Raw genomic sequence first — 18,071 nt, 5'->3', positions numbered from 1 at the left:
TTTAAGTAAGTTAGACTGCATCTGCACTTTCTACATCATTAATGTTCTCAGTGTGACGTCACTCGCCTGAGATTCAGCAAGATTCTTATCTATTATTATATATTTGCCTTTCATTTGTTTAGCTCAGGACACACACACACACACACACACACACACACACACACACACACACACACACACACTGTAACAACCTATTGCATCTTTTTTCTTCTCTGGTTTCAGTGTCAGAAAGTGCTGCTTCTTTGCCAAAACTGAATTTGGTGTTGTGTGGAACTGATGCAGATCAGAAGGTCTTCATATCAGATCTCATACTGGGACAGAGAGGACAGAGAGTGGAGTCCAGCTCAGTGTGTGAGATAAAGACAGGAGAAGTTTGTGGACACCTGGTCACGCTGGTGGAGCTGCCTGCTCTCTACAACACTACACTCTCAGAACAGGAAGTGATGCGTCAGACTCTACACTGTGTCTCTGCCTGTAATCCTAGAGTTGATGCTTTCTTCATCATTGTTCCTGAAGGTCTTCTCACTGATGAAGTTAAAGCAGAAATAGAGATGTTTCAGAGGATCTTCAGCTCCAGAGTTAATGATCACACCACATTCATCATCAACACAGAGAATGAACAGGATTTAGATGGAGCCATAAAAAGTCTGTTTAAAAGCTATATTAACATCTGGGGCACTACAGGGTCTGAACTTGTGAAGGCTGTTGAGCAGAATGTAACACACATTGGTGGAAGCTGCTACACAACAGCCATGTACCTGGAGGCACAAGTGGAAACACAACTCAAATACAAAGCTCAGATTCAAGAACTCACACAAGTCATTGGTCACTTAAAACAAGAGACTGAAAATAAAAACCAAAGTAAGTACATGGATCATCATTTATACTGATCATAACTCCTGAATGTGATATATTTGGGTTATATTTATATAATGGAGTAGGACATGGTTTCTGCTTTGTCCCACCTGAAGTAGTCCCTCACCTGTAGCAGGGTCACTGTGAGGTCTGAATGTATCAGAGTTCATCATTGGTGGGTCTCTTATCTGTGTCTCTTCTCTGAGTGTGTGGGTTTAAAATTAAATAACTTTATAAACTTAAATAAATTTAATAACTTGTACTTTTATAGCATGAAATTGTCTTTGTTAAGTCTGACTATTTCCACTTTTAGACTTGATTACATTTTGGGAAACTTTTGGTCTCCAAACTGCACACTGATGTTGTCCTGTTCACATGTGTGGAACTCTGATAACCAACCTGTTTATTAAATCACATCAACCAATATAACTGTAATGATGTTGCTTAAGCACTGGATCTCCCTGACCTGGTAGATAACCCTTAGACAGCAGCCATTCTTCAGGTTTTAGATGAACAGGAATTAAAGATTGGTCTTGTTAAATATGACACCAACTCAACACTTAAGAAATTTAACTCAGCTAAAAAATCTCTGTGGAGTTTTTTTATATCATCATTTTAATTACCTTACCTGAACTATATTAAAGATTATATTGTTTTTTCTTTCTTTTAGAAACTGCCCTGGATTCTGAGGACTTAAGGATAGTTCTGTTGGGGAAGACTGGAGTTGGGAAGAGCGCATCAGGAAACACCATCCTGGGGAAAGACGTATTTAAAGAAGACGTTTCTGATGAATCAGTAACCAGTGTGTGTCAGAAAGAGACAGCAACAGTTGGTGGGAGACAGATTACTGTGATCGACACTCCAGGACTGTTCGACACTAATATTAATAATGAAGAGATCAGGAAAGAGATTGTTAAATGTATCTCAATGGCATCACCTGGTCCTCATGTGTTCCTGCTGACACTGAAAATAGGACAACGCCTCACCGAGGAGGAAACAGAGACAGTGGACTTGATTAAGGAAACTTTTGGTGAACAATCCAACATGTACATTATTGTGCTGTTCACCAGGGGCGATGAACTTAAAGCCAAAACCATCGAGCAGTACGTGGAAAATGCTGGGGAAAAGTTAAAGACTCTCTTATTTGAGTTTGATAAAAGATACCATGTTCTCAACAACAGTGATAAGTCCAGTAACACCCAGGTCCTGACTCTACTGGATAAAATCCACTCAATGGTGACGGTGAATGGAGGAAGCTGCTACACTAATGAGATGTTCCAGAAGGTTGAAGAAGCTCTAGAAGAAGAAAAGGAGAGAATCCTGAAAGAGAGAGAGGAGCAGATAGAGAGGGAGAAAGAAGAACTGAAGACCAAATATGAAGCTAAAATAGAGGAAATGACAAGAGAAATGCAGAAACACAAAGAAAGACAAGAGGCAGAAGAGGGAGAAAAAGAGAAACAATTTAAAGAGACAGAAGAACAAATAAAAAGAGAAATGACAGAAAGGGAACAAAATCTGAGAGAAGATTTCTGGAAGAGAAGAGATGATGACGACGTGAAGATGAAGGAAAGGAGGGGAGAAATAAACGGAGAAAGAGAGGAGAACAGGAAACAGTGGGAGAGACAGAGAGAGGAAGATCAGAAACGGAGAGATCAGGAGGAGGAGGAAAGAAGGAGGCGGATGGAAGAAGAATGGAAGGAGCATCAGAGAAAGGAGAAGGAGAAGTTTGAAAGAGAAAAAGAAGAGATGAAAAATAATAAAGAGGACGAATTAAAGAAACTGCAGAAGGAGTATGAAGAGAAGGCAGCAGAGGAAGACAGGAAAATAAGGGATTTAGAGGTGAAAATAAAGAATGGAGAGGAAAGTAAAAAGAAGGAACTCCAAGATCTAAAGTTATCTCAACAACGAGAGAGAGAGCAGAGGACGAGGGAGGAGGAGGAGAAGAGAAAAGAACAGCAGGAGAACTGGGAGAAAAGAATCGCTGCTATGGAGGAAAAGTGGAGTTTAGAGCAGATCAGGAAGGAGAAACGATATGAAATGGAAAGACAGAAAGAAAAGGAGGAGAAAGATTTAAAAGAAAAGGAAAGGAAAGAGAAAGAAGATCAAGAAAGGAGAAGAATTGAGAATGAGGCAAATGAAAAGATAAGAATGATGGAAGAACAAGTAAAGGAACAAAGAGAGAAAGATGAGAGAGAAAGAAAGAAAAAAGATGAAGAACACAAAAAGGAGATGGAAGAAAACCTACAGAAACAAAGGGAAGATTTCAGAAAAGAGAAAGAAGAACAAGAGAGAAAACACAATGAGAAGGAACAGAGAAATCTGTCCTTCATTCGAGAGCTACAGAAGAAACAGCTGGAGACTCTGAAGAGAGAGACTGAAGCAGCAGCTAGAAAACAAGCAGAGGAAGAATTTTCTGCTGAACCTCATAATAAAAACCTTGTACATCAATTTATTCAGCATAAGAGACAACAGAGATTAAAGTGATAACAAAAACAACTTGTAAATAATGATGAAAGCATTTTGTAAAGAAAGATATAATGAAAGAAAGAATTTTGAGTTACTTAAACATCCTACAGTTAATATCCATCACTTATATTTCTAGATGTCTTAAATAAGATTGTTGTCATTGTAGTGATGTTTTATAATCACACATTACTGAGAGTTCTGCAAACAATCTAATCTCTGCTATCACCAGGGGCGGTTCCCTTAGGGGCGGTTCCCTTAGGGGCGGTTCCCTTAGGGGCGGTTCCCTTAGGGGCGGTTCCCTTAGGGGCGGTTCCCTTAGGGGCGGTTCCCTTAGGGGCGGTTCCCTTAGGGGCGGTTCCCTTAGGGGCGGTTCCCTTAGGGGCGGTTCCCTTAGGGTTTCATCTTTAGGGGTTTTATCCCTCAGTGAGAATTTAAAACAAGAAGAGTTTTATATTATATATTATATGACTACATAGTAAGCCAAAAGTTATGGTGTTATTAAATGGTAAAAGTGGACACCAAAATTTTATGCATGATGTAATGATGTCAGTCTTGAATCAGATCAGTTCATGTGTGTGTGTATTCTCTACAAACAGTGTGTCCGATGAATGACGTCATTAATAAACTAATATTTAATATTAGCATTAATATTTTGTTTGTGCTAAAACTCTGGTAATAAGAATAGTGACATTTCACTGGTATAACTGATTTATTTTAAATGTCACCACAGTACTGTATTGTTATGACCTTCAGTCATTTGTTTTATTTCTGTGCTGCCCTGTGGTGTCTTCTCTTGTACCTGTTGTGTGTTTTCACAAAGACGGTTCCCAGAGTTAATATGAGGAAAGCTCCTATTGGTTATCATCTCCATCTGTTCCAGATAAAAGGACTGCCTGGCTCCCTGATTGAGGTCTTTTTGTGCCATGGTGATTGCTTTGTTTGCATTGTGCTTTAACATTGCTCATTCGTATGCTCTATTCTCTAAATGTTAATCCATTTCATTTATTGTTGATTGTCCTGTCTGAGAGGGAAAGTTTGTAAGTTTGTGTTCAGAGTGTGTTGAGCCTGTGAGTTTTGTTCTGTTTATTCTTTCAACTGACAGATTTGTTTGTGCTTGACCCATGCCTGATACTGACTACGATTACAGACTCTGTTTTTGACTTGTTAGCCAGCCAATTTTATAATACTCTTTTATTCAGAACATACCAACATATGGTAACCAGGTTTGTACGGGGATCAATACCAGTTATTTTTCCTTTATTATATTGTTGTTGTTTTTAGAAGGAGTTATTAATTGTATTTTATTTTCTTTCATTTTTGGTTTAGTAAGAGAGAGGTGTTTTAAGGAAGATTGTTCTGTGTGTTATTTTGGCCTTGTCCTCCCCAGAAGCCTAAAACCCTTGTTAACTAGTCAATAAAAGATTGTGATTTATAATATCACTGTATGGAGACTTTCATTTGCCCATTCTGTTGTGACTGACCCCTAGACGGTCGTAACCGTATATACACTACAGCCACACACACATCTGTGTACATTAAGGTCACTACTATAGCAGAAACATGCAGTAGTAGTACAACTTTTTATTACTTTACCTCCAACAAACTTTTACTTGTAGGATGATATAAAATACACACCGTAACAAATTGCTGTAGTTTCTACAGCAAAAATGTTGACAGGAATTTCCTGTTTTAACATTTTACAAGTTTTTACTGTAGTTCACAATGCATTATAAAAATAGAGTAAAATATTAAACTACTATACACTGTTACGGTCATTTAAATAGTGATATCTGGTATAAGCGGATATCACAGCAGCGTGCCATTAAGACATGTAAAATATTAAAGTCTTCTTTCCAATGAGAGTCTCTAGTTTCAGATACAAGTGTCAGGATGATTGTAGGCCTTACTGCCAGAGTTACAGAGGCTAGAATGGAGGGTTTTAATTTCCGTCATAGTTGTTTATCTGACAAACTGAATAAATACATTGCTGTAAAACATGTCAGGAGCTAAACAACAACTCAGGGTCATAGCCACATGTCTTAGCTTTCACCAGAAAAAGTTTGAAGTCAAAAGACTCAAAAATGGATTTTATATGAATATTTTTCTACAGACATGTCTGTTTACTTGTTTACTGTATAACTTTGTATAAAAAGACTGCATGCTGAGTTTAAAGGTCTATAACAAAGAGAACCCCTCTGTGTAGAAACCTAATGTGTAAAAACGCCTGTAACCTGTAACCTGACACCCTGAGGCGTGAGAGTGAGAAAGCTCGAGAATTGCGCAATAAAAGCTTTTCTCACGCCTCTACTGCGCGCCCCTCACAGATGGGTCATGTCGTATATCGTTCGAATCGTCTCCTTATTGGCTAAAGAGCTGTAAAGGTCCCGGATCATGAGATTGCTACTGGAGGGAGTAATTGTCAATCAAATGGAGGGTGTTCCACATAGGATGGAGAGACATCATTGGCTTCTTAGCTGCTTATCTCTGCACCACGGGCACCGATTGGCTCATGAAAGGGCTTGTTTGAATCGATAGACTCTGGACTACAAATCTGACACCCAAGTGTAGTTTTATAAGCCTCCAATGAGAAGTGAGAGCCGAAAGAATGGCGGCCAGTGAACTATTGTTTACAGTCTTTGGTCAGAAACGTAATATTTGTGAGGCGAGCAAAGCGTTTTGGATGAAAAGGATGAAATATTTGTTTTGGAAAATATTACCCCAGTGAAGAAAGGAAAGAGTTTAAAGGTAAGTAAACCTAGTTCAGGTGACTATCAACTTGATTACATTTTTATGACTGCTATAAATCATATTATGCTTTGTGTGTGGGCTTAAAAAAATCCTGAGAGTCTAAGCTTTCAAACAGTATATAATATAACCGTGTATTTAGAGGATTTAATGCTTAAAAGTTACAATGAAGTTGATGCAGCCTCATCTAAGGACCGCACATGTCACGGTGTTCGCTAAGAGATGCTTGTTTCAGGCGGGAGCGAGGCAGCAAACAGCGCGATGGGTCTTGGCTGGACTGCAAGGTAGTGAGACGAATCCTAAACGAACTTAAAGGTAAAAAACTATTAAGAACATTGTTCATGCTGTGCATTTTATCATGGATGCGTGCTAAAATGTTTTTAGAGCATTGCAGTTAATTGATCGTGACATTGAAGTGCTTGTTAAAGAAAACTAATTACAAATAAACGCGCACGTTATTTGCGGCCAGTTTAGAAAATAAGATATGGTTAGATGGTGCGAATTTCTAGTTTATTTCGCCAGATTAAACTTCTTACTAAGGGCACGTCAAGGTGTTTAACATAATACCCGCGTTATATCGGAGTTGAATGTGCAGCAGTTTGGTGCCTGTGATTGCCTGATATTTCGACCAGAAACCTTTCATAACTGTAGCCCATATTATCATTTATTTTTAGTTCACTTTTTTCATGTAGTAGCGTGTAATAGTGCTTGCTTAGTATGTTATTTCGTAGTAGTTTCCTTGGCATGATCATATATAACATTTGAGTATGTTTCAATGCTTCCCTGTACAGGGAACTTCAATTTTAGGACTCCAATTAAGGATTCTACTCGCTTAGCATAGTACAATTATGAAAATATCTGATGTCCTGAGAGATGGCACAAAGATTGGCACTGGCTATGGATCTCTGTTGAATCAAATTAAAACAAGAGTAGAGCATGCTAATCATGGCTGCTCACTGTCAAGACGCAGGAAACAGTACATGACCTCAAATTCACCAGTGGAACACATTGCTCCAGGACCTGCTGACCAGTACGGTTGTGTGAGATGGCAGCCTGAGTGTCCTGTAGAAGAAACTGAGGAGAGTCTCAAAGATAAACAAAAAGAAATGAAAGACCTCTATGGTACTGAGGGACCAGCTGGAGCAGAGAGAAGACATCTCAGCCAGTTAATGGAAGCGACATACTATCTCCAACGGAAATCAATCAATGCCTGTCCATCACCATCCTTTGCCGAGTTGAAAAATGACTGGTCATACCTTTTTACACCAAAATAACTTTATAGCCACTTTAAATCACTCAAAACATTAGCATTCTGGAAAAACTTGAGAACTCCTTGGAAGAGAAGGGAAAGATGATCATTCAATTCTTCCAACAAAAGCCAGCAGGATGTAATGCAAATGAGATCTCATGAATAATAATCATCATACTTATGAAGTTTGATGATAGTGGAGCATCCTGTTTCATCCCATGCGTGATCCTTCTACTTCTATCTCATTTCAAAGAGAAACCTGAAGCACTCGTTCTTCAGGCTGATGTAAGCCATATATAGTGCTTTATTATTAAAAACTTAATCTCATATGTAAATACATATAATGTGTCACATGTTTTTCTATCATCTTACTTGTAGGTATCGGCAACAGTAGCTGATGTTTTTCTCTTCCAGACTCTCCAAGACTGATCGTCCTCGGTAGTGAACAATGTTTTGAAATCTATTGTAATTGTTCAATAATTGTTGACTGTCGTATTTTCTCTTACATTTTATATTTCTTATTTTCAATATTATTTTTAGGTGAAATCCTCACTGCAACTCTGGATGCTGAGTATTGAAGGTCAGGTGGTTGTGAATCCACACACCAACCTTGTGGCTGGATTTGCAGCTTTTTTTGCATCTTACTACAACTTCAACCTGGTTTACCAGGAGGAGGCATCCTCCACACTTGAATTTGTTCAAAGGTAATTATATTCAAATAGGTAGCTCTTTGTTTTATAGCAGTGTTTCTCAACCATGGGGATGGGACCCTCAACATATTTCTAATCAGGCCTTAAGATGACTTTTAAATGACAGTTATTCAAAATATGACAACAAGCCTGACAAGCTAAAACAATCAAAAATCAAGATATTTCTTATTGTTTGGATGTTTTTGTAACAAATGTACATTGTGTAGACATGCCAAGCTCTAGTATATTTTATTTGGTAGAAATAAGCCATTTGATATTGTTGTGGACAAGAGGTTGAAAAGAGAAAAGGTTGACAACCACTGTTTTAAAATGTGTGTACATTCCTGGTGTATATGTTGTATTTATAGATAAATATGTGGTAACATAAGTTTCTTACTTTAGAGTATGGACAGGTTAATTAAAGGAGATCATTCATGTTCCTCAGAGAATCAAAACAGTGGCTGCATTTGGAATTATTTTTGTTGGTGAAAAAACAGGAAATATGCTGTCTAAAATGTAAGTATTTTAATACTAACTTCTTGTTTATTGAAATTTATAAAATGAGTATCACATTTTTAGTTTTATTTTTTCTTACTGGATTTCATCACGTAACGTTATGCGGGCACTCTGTGGATGTATTTTTTCCACATTATACATGATGATATCAAATTGCACATTGTTGTGATATGATATCAAATCGCACACCCCTACTTACAGGTGTGAGTTAAGTGTTTTAATGACAGGCACTTAAGGTGTACTTCTAATAACTAACAGCAAACACTACTGTTCTCCCAAATGTTATACAGATGTGTAGTACTTACAGCACATATGTCCAAACTTGGTATTGTCAACATACACATAATTATTTTCTCATGAACTGTCAAAAAAAAGATGTAAGGTATTGTGATGACACCATGATGCAATATATATAAACCATTGGTATGTTCAGTAATGGTCTTTTTTAATTGCCCTATTCATACTCCAATGTAAGTACATTGTTACCACTCATTTATCTGTAATTATACATTTACAACATATTTACCATATACATGTATAATCTAAAAATTGGTTTTTGCTTGTTCTTTGTGCAGATGTTTTGTTGGAATCAACCCTCCCACTGGCACCAAGACAGCCACAACAAAGGTTGGAGGCAAAAAAAAGTGGAAAAGCCTCTGAGAAGAGAAACAACACAGTCAACCCTCATGTGTTCTCTTCTCAGGAAACTAATGGGCTTTGAAGGGTTACACATGTAAGTTCTTGTTCATGTATTAAGACCAAAACATGTTTTAAATAGGCCAGTTCTGTGAACAGACACTTGTGTTTCTAGACCTACAAGTTATGTTATGTTCCAAAACAGATTCAACAAGATCTTAAATGTAACACAAACCTTGTTTAGATGTTTTATAGATGCCATTGTTTTAGACAGAATATTCAGGATTGAGTGGAAGATTTGCTGAAACAGCATTTGTTTGATTGTTTGAACTTTGCTGTCAGTTTTAGTAAATGTTGTTCTTGAAGCAGCTTTGACTTTGGTTGCATTATTCTGTAAATTACTGTCATGATTCAGCCTGGACTTTGGCCACGTGCAGTTGTTTACGTTTCTCGTCACATGTCTGCCCCGCCTTCGTTTGCTCCTCCCTGTCACCACACCTGCTCCTTATTGTGTCATCATTGTTTTGTATTTAAGTGTGCTGCGTTGCCGATGGCAGCGCGGAATCTACTGTTGTCTTGTCTTGTCTTCAGTCCGTGTCCTGTTTAGTGTTTCTTTCGTTATTAAACCCTGTTGTGTTTTTGCTATCCTGCGTCTGGGTCTGCTTCCTGCCCCACGTTGTAACGATTTTGGCTCGCGAAGCAAGGTAAATATTTATAAGCAACTATAACGTGTTATAGTGACTTCCAAATATTTTAACCTAAGTTGAAATTAACGGTACTGGAATTAAGGTTACGCTTATTTGGTCTGTTCGTCCGGCGAACAGGCCGTGTAACCTTTTATTAATTCTATGAAGGCGGTATCTTCCCGGCCGAGAAAGATTCGCTTTCCTTTTACTGTATACAGTAATTTAAATTAAATTAACTTAATAGAGCATGTAGTTCAGACCCGATGTTGCAGGTACCTTAATTTGTGCGCGATACTCAGAGACAAATCACCTATGGCTCAAAATTATGGCATTTAATGAATGAGACAAACACAACATAAAACTAACTACACAAACAAACAAAAGAAATAGGGAAAACGGAAATGAAAATAAAATAAAACAAAAGAAATTAAAACTGGGGAAAGGGAGGAAGAGACTGGAAAGAAGAAACTAGAGAAAGGAAGGAAAGGAGTGGCAAGCTTAGACTTCAAAATTAATCACACCCTAACTGGGAAATCGTCACAGAACTTAAATTCACCTTAAGATTCAATGAAAGATTCCTACTTAAAATTACGCATCTAAATTGGTTGGTAAAGGAAACGGTTACTTGCATTGGCTTACTGCACAAGAGTCCGGATGCAACAGAGAAATCTCTGAAAAGTCAGTTAGGGTGGGGTCAGACGTTCTTCCAAGTTCTCCTGAAGATCAGAGCAGTTGTCGTTCTTGGAAGTGAAGCTTGCTGGAACTTCGTTGAAGGAAGATGGAGTCGTCTTGAAGCTGTTCCTGAAGTCTGACCACGGATCAGTGGTGTTTGTGACAATTTAAAGGTCGCGAACACCACCCATCTTTGGGGAGATGACCAATACTTCGGTCAGGATTTTGAAGGGAAAAACTCCCTTTGTTTCAGATGTCTGTGGGCGTGGTTTAGCTATCAAACTTTTAGATGACTTTAAAGTTTGATCCAGGGTGTATTAAGACGGTATGGAGCCTTTCGTGCTCAAATAAAATACACCAGTGCTTGAAAAATGAGTAACCGATAATTTTGTGGTCATTTGGATACTAAACATGAAGGGTAATGATGGTATGAAGGCAGCGGTACATTACATACATAGATCATTAATCAAGGCAAAGATAAAGGCAAAGAAACAAAAATGAAACATAAACAAGATGCATTTTCATTAGGGAAGTAAAAAGAAAACAATAGCTTCGTATACATTCTGACATCAGACCTTAAAGGGGCATACGGCATTAGAACAGGTATACATTAACATGCCATGATCAGTAAGATATGATGATAGAGTATAACGGGTTTTAAAATACAATGTTGTTTTCTGACACATGAATAAAATACACCCTTGTCAGGAAATTAAGGAGCAAATAATTTTAAGTCAGGCAAGCCTTAAAGAAGAAACACATTACAAAAAGGGTTATAAGAATGAGAACCTTAGAGTACCTTATCTGGGGTTTTATTAGTAAACGGAATGTCTCATTGTGTGTGTGTGTGTGTGTGTGTGTGTGTGTGTGTGTGTGTGAGAGAGAGTTCTGTTTGCAGGCCCCAATGAGCCGCTTGGGTTATCTGGTCTTTGTGGAGACTCCAGACATTCTGGAGCCAGGTGTGTGTGTAAAACTGGGTTGCTCATCGGTTAATTGAGGAGTAGATGTTGAAATTTAGGGTGCCAGTACAAGCACAGGCTCAGTTCATTTACTTCCAGCCTCAGGGAGTACTAGCACAGACTCAGTACAGCCAGCTTCACCAAATAGTAGCACAGACTCAGTACAGCCATCTTCATGCAGTACTAAAATAATCCCAGTACAGCCAGCTTCAGCAAATATTAAAACAGACCCAGGACAGACTTCACCAGAGTTTGTGTTAGTACTCAGTGAAGAAGTACAGGCAGCTTCAGTCAGTACTAGAACAACCAGAGATGTACAGCCAGCATCAGATACAAGCAGCTCAGACCCTATTAGAACGGTTGCAGCTCCACCAAATGATCCAGCAGATTGGCCCTCAGTCTTAACAGACTTAATGAGGACTGAGTTAGTGCGCAGAGGTCCATTCAAACCAGGAATGGATTTTTCTTACCTTATAGACAAGTCTACATGAGGGTTCTATTCAGGTTTATTACAGAGACATCTGTCAAATGGGGGAAAGATTCCCAGGAGCTGCTTTCCTACTCTATTAAAAACAATGCTGTGTATTGTTTTAGCTGTAAGCTCTTTTCTACAAAAGACTACAAAATAATAAAGGAAGGTGTAAATGACTGGTCAAACATCAACACTATTCTGAAACATCAAGTCGGGGACAGACTCTTGTCCATATACAAGTGACAATTTTTGAGGCAGAAAGAAAGACATGGCGGGATGTTCTTACACGTTTAATAAGTATCACACTGTCTCGGTTATGGAAAATCATCTCAGCAGAACTAAAGATGGAGGGACACACGCTCATTACATTGGGCAGCACACACAGAATGAGCTCATACAGATTATGAGCGCCAAATTATAAGTGCCAAGATTCTGGAAGATTGTGTGAATGTGTGACAAATGGGTTACATGGCTCACGGGTCAGGTAGGACCTTAACAGAATTCTGCTTAGTGACCCACGGAGGTCAGGATCGGGTCTGCTCACAATACATACATTTTAAAAGTAATGTCTCTAATTAAATAATGAACACTATTATGGTGGGCTTATAGTAAAATGTTTTCATTTGAAAAACACACTTTTGTTGGAGAAACAGACACAAAACACAACCTGCAAACAATTTGAACACAAATAGCACAACATTGTACAACCTCATGAGTGTTAATTTCCCTGGACTTGTGAAAATTCTTTACAGTTAATCTTTATAAAACACCTCCTATAACCGTCTTTGCGTCTTTCCAGCTCTGCGCTTCCAGCTCTGACTGCGCGTGCACGCTGCGCGTACCTGTGCGTCTCCGTTCTAATAAAGCAGACAGCTGAAGACGCACGTGTGAAACACTACAACACACACGTGTAAAAGCAAAGTAAATAAAATCGCTCTTGGATCAAACTGATAAATAATTTTCTTTCCCATCGACGACACGTCCTGCATTTTAACGTCATTTTTATTGTTTATTTATGAAAGTAAAAATGATCCTTATAGTTTTATGGTGGCTGAGATTACAGACAGGGGGCTGAAGCCCCCCTAATAAAGGGCTAGAACCTCCCCTGTTTTGTCGTCTTCCGCTAAGCGCGCGCCATTATTCCGTTATAATGCTGTTAACTTCCTGCTTTCACTTTTGATTTCGTCTCCGGTCATGAAATGGCGTCGAGTAAAGGTGAGAATTAATTACAGCACAAACAACAGATGTTTAAAATGTTTATTAGATTTGTCCTAAATGTCCAACTAATCTTAACTTTGGGGTTTTTAGCGTTCTGTAGCTTAGTTTAATGACTTAGTTTAGAGATTTCAGTTCTAACCTGTGGCCTGTAACGCCTTTATAAGCGGTTATAAACACAGTATATTATTACTGACATGACGGTGTAAAATGTGTCTTATACTGGGGTTTTTTTGGGGCTCTCTCCCTCTGCCATGGGCCATGATGGGGTAAAATGTGTCTTATACTGGGGTTTTTTGGGGCTCTCTCCCTCTGCCATGGGCCATGATGGGGTAAAATGTGTCTTATACGGGGGATTTTTGGGCCAGGGGCCATGATAGTGTAAAATGTGCGCGCTCTACAAGGTCTCTGTCGCGCATGCGCGCTCTTGCTCGCTCGCTCTAGATTCCGGGAGATTGTAACTAATTTGCGGGAATCAGGGAGCCGCTATCAATATGCGGGAGACCCCCGGAACATCCGGGACACTTGGGATGTCTGGAATATATAGAATATACTCAGCATAAACTGAGAAAATGAGCAGATTATGAATGTGAAATGTGTGTGTATGTAAACTCAGGAAAGGAAATAGAATACAGAATGTAGCAGGGGAGGTTCTAGCCCTTTATTAGGGGGGCTTCAGCCCCCTGTCTGTAATCTCAGCCACCATAAAACTAGAAATATAATTTTTACTTTGAAAAATAAACAATAAAAATGACGTTAAAATGCAGGACGTGTCGTCGATGGGAAAGAAAATTATTTATCAGTTTGATCCAAGAGCGATTTTATTTACTTTGCTTTTACACGCGTGTGTTGTAGTGTTTCACACGTGCGTCTTCAGCTGTCTGCTTTATTAGAACGGAGAAGCACAGGTACGCGCAGCGTGCACGCGCAGTCAGAGCTGGAGGCGTTTATCTATAACGTTAATCGGCGGAAAGACGCAAAGACGATTATAGGAGGTGTTTTATAAATGTTTTACCTTGTTAGCTGCCCTGCAGCAGTACTTTGTGTTATCAAAGTCTACCGAAATTAACTGTAGTTAATCATATACAATAGCTCATCATTCCATTCGCTAGTTCGCTTATTCTTTACTGAAGCAATTGACTATTGACTCACAAATGAAACCTTTCTAACCAGGGGCAGTTCTAGGATTTCATCTTTAGCCCTCAGTGAGAATTTAAAACAAGAAGAGTTTTATATTATATATTATATGACTACATAGTAAGCCAAAAGTTATGGTGTTATTAAATGGTAAAAGTGGACAAAAATGTTATACATGATGTAATGATGTCAGTCTTGAATCAGATCAGTTCATGTGTGTGTGTATTCACTACACTAAAATTCACAAGACAAAGACCAAATCAATAAATGTTATTTTTATTTAGTATTTAATGGATTGTTTGCATTAATATTTTGTTTGTGCTAAAACTCTGGTAATAAGAATTTTAAATAATACCATAACTTTTGGCTTACTGTGTAGTCATATAATATATAATATAAAACTCTTCTTGTTTTAAATTCTCACTGAGGGATAAAACCCCTAAAGATGAAATACTAGAACTGCCCCTGGAATGTGATATAATTCTATGTTATTTCTCGGTTTGTTTCCTTGACGTTTTCAATTTTATCTTCCGCTATGCGCGCCATTATTCCATTATAATGCTGTTAACTTCCTGCTTTCCCTTTTGATAAAGGTGAGAATTAATTACAGCGCAAACAACAAATGTTTAAAATGTTTATTAGATTTTTCCTAAATGTCCAACTAATCTTAACTTTGGGGGTTTTAGCGTTCTGTAGCTTAGTTTAATGAGTTAGTTTAGAGATTTCAGTTCTAACCTGTGGCCGGAAACGCCTTTATAAGCGGTTATAAACACAGTACATTATTACTGACATGATGGACACTGGATACTGATGATACAATATATAAAATATAATCAGCATAAACTGAGAAAATGAGCAGATTAGGAATGTGAAATGTGTGAGTAGGAAAACCCAGGAAAGAAAGTTCTATAATATAATTCTATAATGCCATTTCTTGGTTTGTTTCCTTGATGATTTAAATTGTATCCCTCACTTTTTCTTCCACAGTATTTTTCTCAAAGTTCATCATAAATAATTGGAATCAGCTGAATCATATCCCCCTTTACTGTAGGGATTAATATGAAATATCATGTTTCTCTTGCAGGTTTATTCCCCCAGCGGAGGAGACGTCAGTCTTTATCACCTGCTATCAGTGAGTCACTGATTTATTTCACACTAAACCAGAAGCCACACTGTCTCACTTCTCCTTGTGTAATCCTATAAATGAAGAAATGTTTTTACTTTATAATGTTTTATAAAGTTGTATATCTTTACTGTGTAGAAATGTCTATAACACAATTACACAACTGAGTGTAACGATGATGCCACACAATGGAACGTATATAAAAGTTTAGTTATAAAGATGTCATCATGTTTTGGAAGCCCTTCTCTGTTTCAGACACTAAACTGAAGAATATCAGTGACACATTTTGTCCTCAAGTAAAATTTGTTCTGAAAAGATATTAGGAAACAAATCTTTTTAATTAATTCATTTCTTAACTTTCCTAACTCTGGGACTGAATCTGAATAACACAGAACAGAGATCATTGATATTTCTTGTCCTAATACTTTTTCAGTGTCTGAAGTGAGAATTGTGCTGCTGGGGGATAATGTACCTTTGACCAGCAGAGTGGGAAACATCATCCTGGGCAGATCTGCATTTAAGACTGAGGTTCTACAGAGTGAGAGAGCCAGTGGTGATGTGGAGGGAAGATTCATCACCATCATAAACACATCTCATCTCTATAACCCACGTCTCTCTCAGGAGGAAGTGATTCAGAGAGTAAAAGAGTGCTTTTCTCTCGCTGATCCTGGACCTCATGTGTTTCTGTTAGTGCTTCAGTCAGAATTAATATCACATGAGCTACATGACAGAGTCAGAAGTGTATTAGAAACTTACAGCCCAAAGTCTAGCACACGGACAGTAACGTTAACTATAGGTAAAGTCCATGGATTCATCAGTGAATGTGATGTGAGACACCACAGAATTGAGAGTCTATCTAAATTTGATCAACACAAGGTTGTTCAGCTTTTGGGGAAAATAGATGCAGTGGTGAAGGAGACTGGAGGAAGTGACTCGATCTGTAAAATGTCTGAACTTCTTAAAGACCATGCACAAGACAAGAAGCGCTCAGGGACACCAGGAAGACACCAAGATCATTGGACTGAGATCACATCAGAGACAGATAGAAACCTGGAGGGAAGTAAAGGTAGGTCTAATGTATTATCTTCAGTCATGCGACCATGTGGTATTCAATTTGACATTCATTAATAATTGATAAGACAACTTCTAAAGAAACTGTCAATTAAAACACTTTATTGCTCTAAAGTTAATTACAGAGAATATAAAAGTCTGGTTTTAAAAAATTACAGTTTTGTTTTATTTAAAAAAGTCAGTAAATCATATAAAGATAAATAATGTTTGTTATTCCACCTTTAATGTGAAATAATAACCAAGAAAATATAAATGAAAAACAAACAGAAATGTTTTTTGGGGGACACAAAGAAAAAGAAAAAACACAAAGAAAAAGAAAAAACAATGTGGTTACATACATCCATTTATAATGGGGCATGTTAAACCATGTATGGGATCTCACTATAGAAAGGTATCAACCTTTACCTAATGACATAAAACCATAGAATTTACATGGATATCTGTATGTTTATATAACTATCTGTAAAATATATAATATAATTTTATTTTTATTACATTTCCCTCCTTTAGCAGATGTCTTTACCCAGAGACACTAATGAAAACCTTTGGATTATTGATCAGAAACACATCCCCATGCTGGTTCACTTGGTCAATTAATTGCAGTAATTTATTTAATATTTAATTAAAACTAATAATTCTGTTATAAATATGGAGGCGTATTAGTGGTGAAAAGGTCAGTCTGTCTGCACAGAGCCATAAAATAAACATCTCACCTGGCAGGTGATTAAGGTTCTGTTTATGAGGGAAAATATCTTAAAGACATGCATGATATTTTTTTGAAGAGCAAAGTGGGCTTATAAATCATTTTTGTTTGCCACTTTCTTTACACTATCCTTTCCTAGGAACAAAAATAACCCGGTCGGTTGTGGATGAACAGGCACCAACCAGTGAAGAATTTAGAGATAAAGGGGCAGGAACAATCGATCAATCAACATTCAACCCAGTCTATTCACCAGGTACTTGTCTTTGTTATTACATCATTTTAACCACAAGTCACTAAAGGGAGAGCCAGGATGCCCAACAGTGTCTCCTCACCTACAACATGGTCACTGCTATCGTGGTCCTATGAACAAAATAAACAGATGATACCCGGCCAACACAATTTATCATTATTCTTTATAAAGTCAGTGCACTGTTCCAGGAATATTAGGTAAAACAAATACACAAGGCTAGTCATGGTTATACTGCTGCACAACAGAGCCATGTGCTTTTCACTCAAAAGAGCCCTGTCTCAGCCTTGTAATCAGTTTTTATAGACATATTTCTAACACAGCGACAGTGGGAAAAAAATCAACTCTGTATAAGATATCATTGTCATCTACTATCTACAGTGCAAGGCGTAGCTTATCAGGCTTGTACTTGAAACTTTCTACCCTTATTTCTAGCCCATATTCCTCTACCAACTTGCCTAAACAATCTCTAGTCACATATCAGAAGTTCACTCTACGTGAGATTTTCCTTTTAAGATTTCTATTACAATTCCCTCTTTTTGTCGTTGGACAACACACAAAATCTTGAAGGATCACTCGTACACAATCAACCAAGAGCATGAGTACATTCATAAGGTTAAGCTTGACCAA

The 18,071-nt window shown here is 37.9% G+C and overlaps 1 protein-coding gene and 1 long non-coding RNA gene across 12 annotated transcripts in view; both read left to right on the top strand.

Annotated features, from left to right (window-relative positions):
* The window catches only part of LOC113653753 (interferon-induced very large GTPase 1-like), an 859,689-nt gene that overhangs the window by 763,658 nt on the left and 77,960 nt on the right, over positions 1–18,071 (top strand). For 4 of the 8 annotated variants that reach the window (XM_047816173.1, XM_047816175.1, XM_047816172.1 and 1 more), the window contains exons 5-7: positions 15,382–15,429; positions 15,854–16,486; positions 17,334–17,447. The exons of 2 other annotated variants lie outside the window; for them this stretch is intronic. In XM_047816173.1, coding sequence (XP_047672129.1) covers positions 15,382–15,429; positions 15,854–16,486; positions 17,334–17,447 — 795 coding nt within the window. Of the gene's footprint in view, positions 1–13,070; positions 13,161–15,381; positions 15,430–15,853; positions 16,487–17,333; positions 17,448–18,071 lie in introns of those variants that run through there. 2 more of the 8 variants (XM_047816177.1, XM_047816174.1) reach the window with 2 other exon arrangements.
* LOC113646605 lies at positions 5,485–9,524 on the top strand. Of its 4 annotated transcripts, none has more exons than XR_007143507.1 (7): positions 5,485–5,494; positions 6,302–6,381; positions 6,858–7,600; positions 7,694–7,753; positions 7,856–8,019; positions 8,450–8,520; positions 9,096–9,524. It is a non-coding gene; the product is annotated as an uncharacterized LOC113646605 (long non-coding RNA). The 4 variants fall into 4 exon arrangements; XR_007143505.1 differs by lacking the exon at positions 5,485–5,494 and adding an exon at positions 5,875–6,066; XR_007143506.1 differs by lacking the exons at positions 5,485–5,494; positions 6,858–7,600 and adding an exon at positions 5,881–6,066.

The sequence above is a fragment of the Tachysurus fulvidraco genome, chromosome 7 (genome assembly GCF_022655615.1).
Source record: "Tachysurus fulvidraco isolate hzauxx_2018 chromosome 7, HZAU_PFXX_2.0, whole genome shotgun sequence".
Taxonomy (NCBI): Eukaryota; Metazoa; Chordata; class Actinopteri; order Siluriformes; family Bagridae; genus Tachysurus; species Tachysurus fulvidraco.
This window is presented reverse-complemented; position numbering and strand designations above follow the sequence as displayed.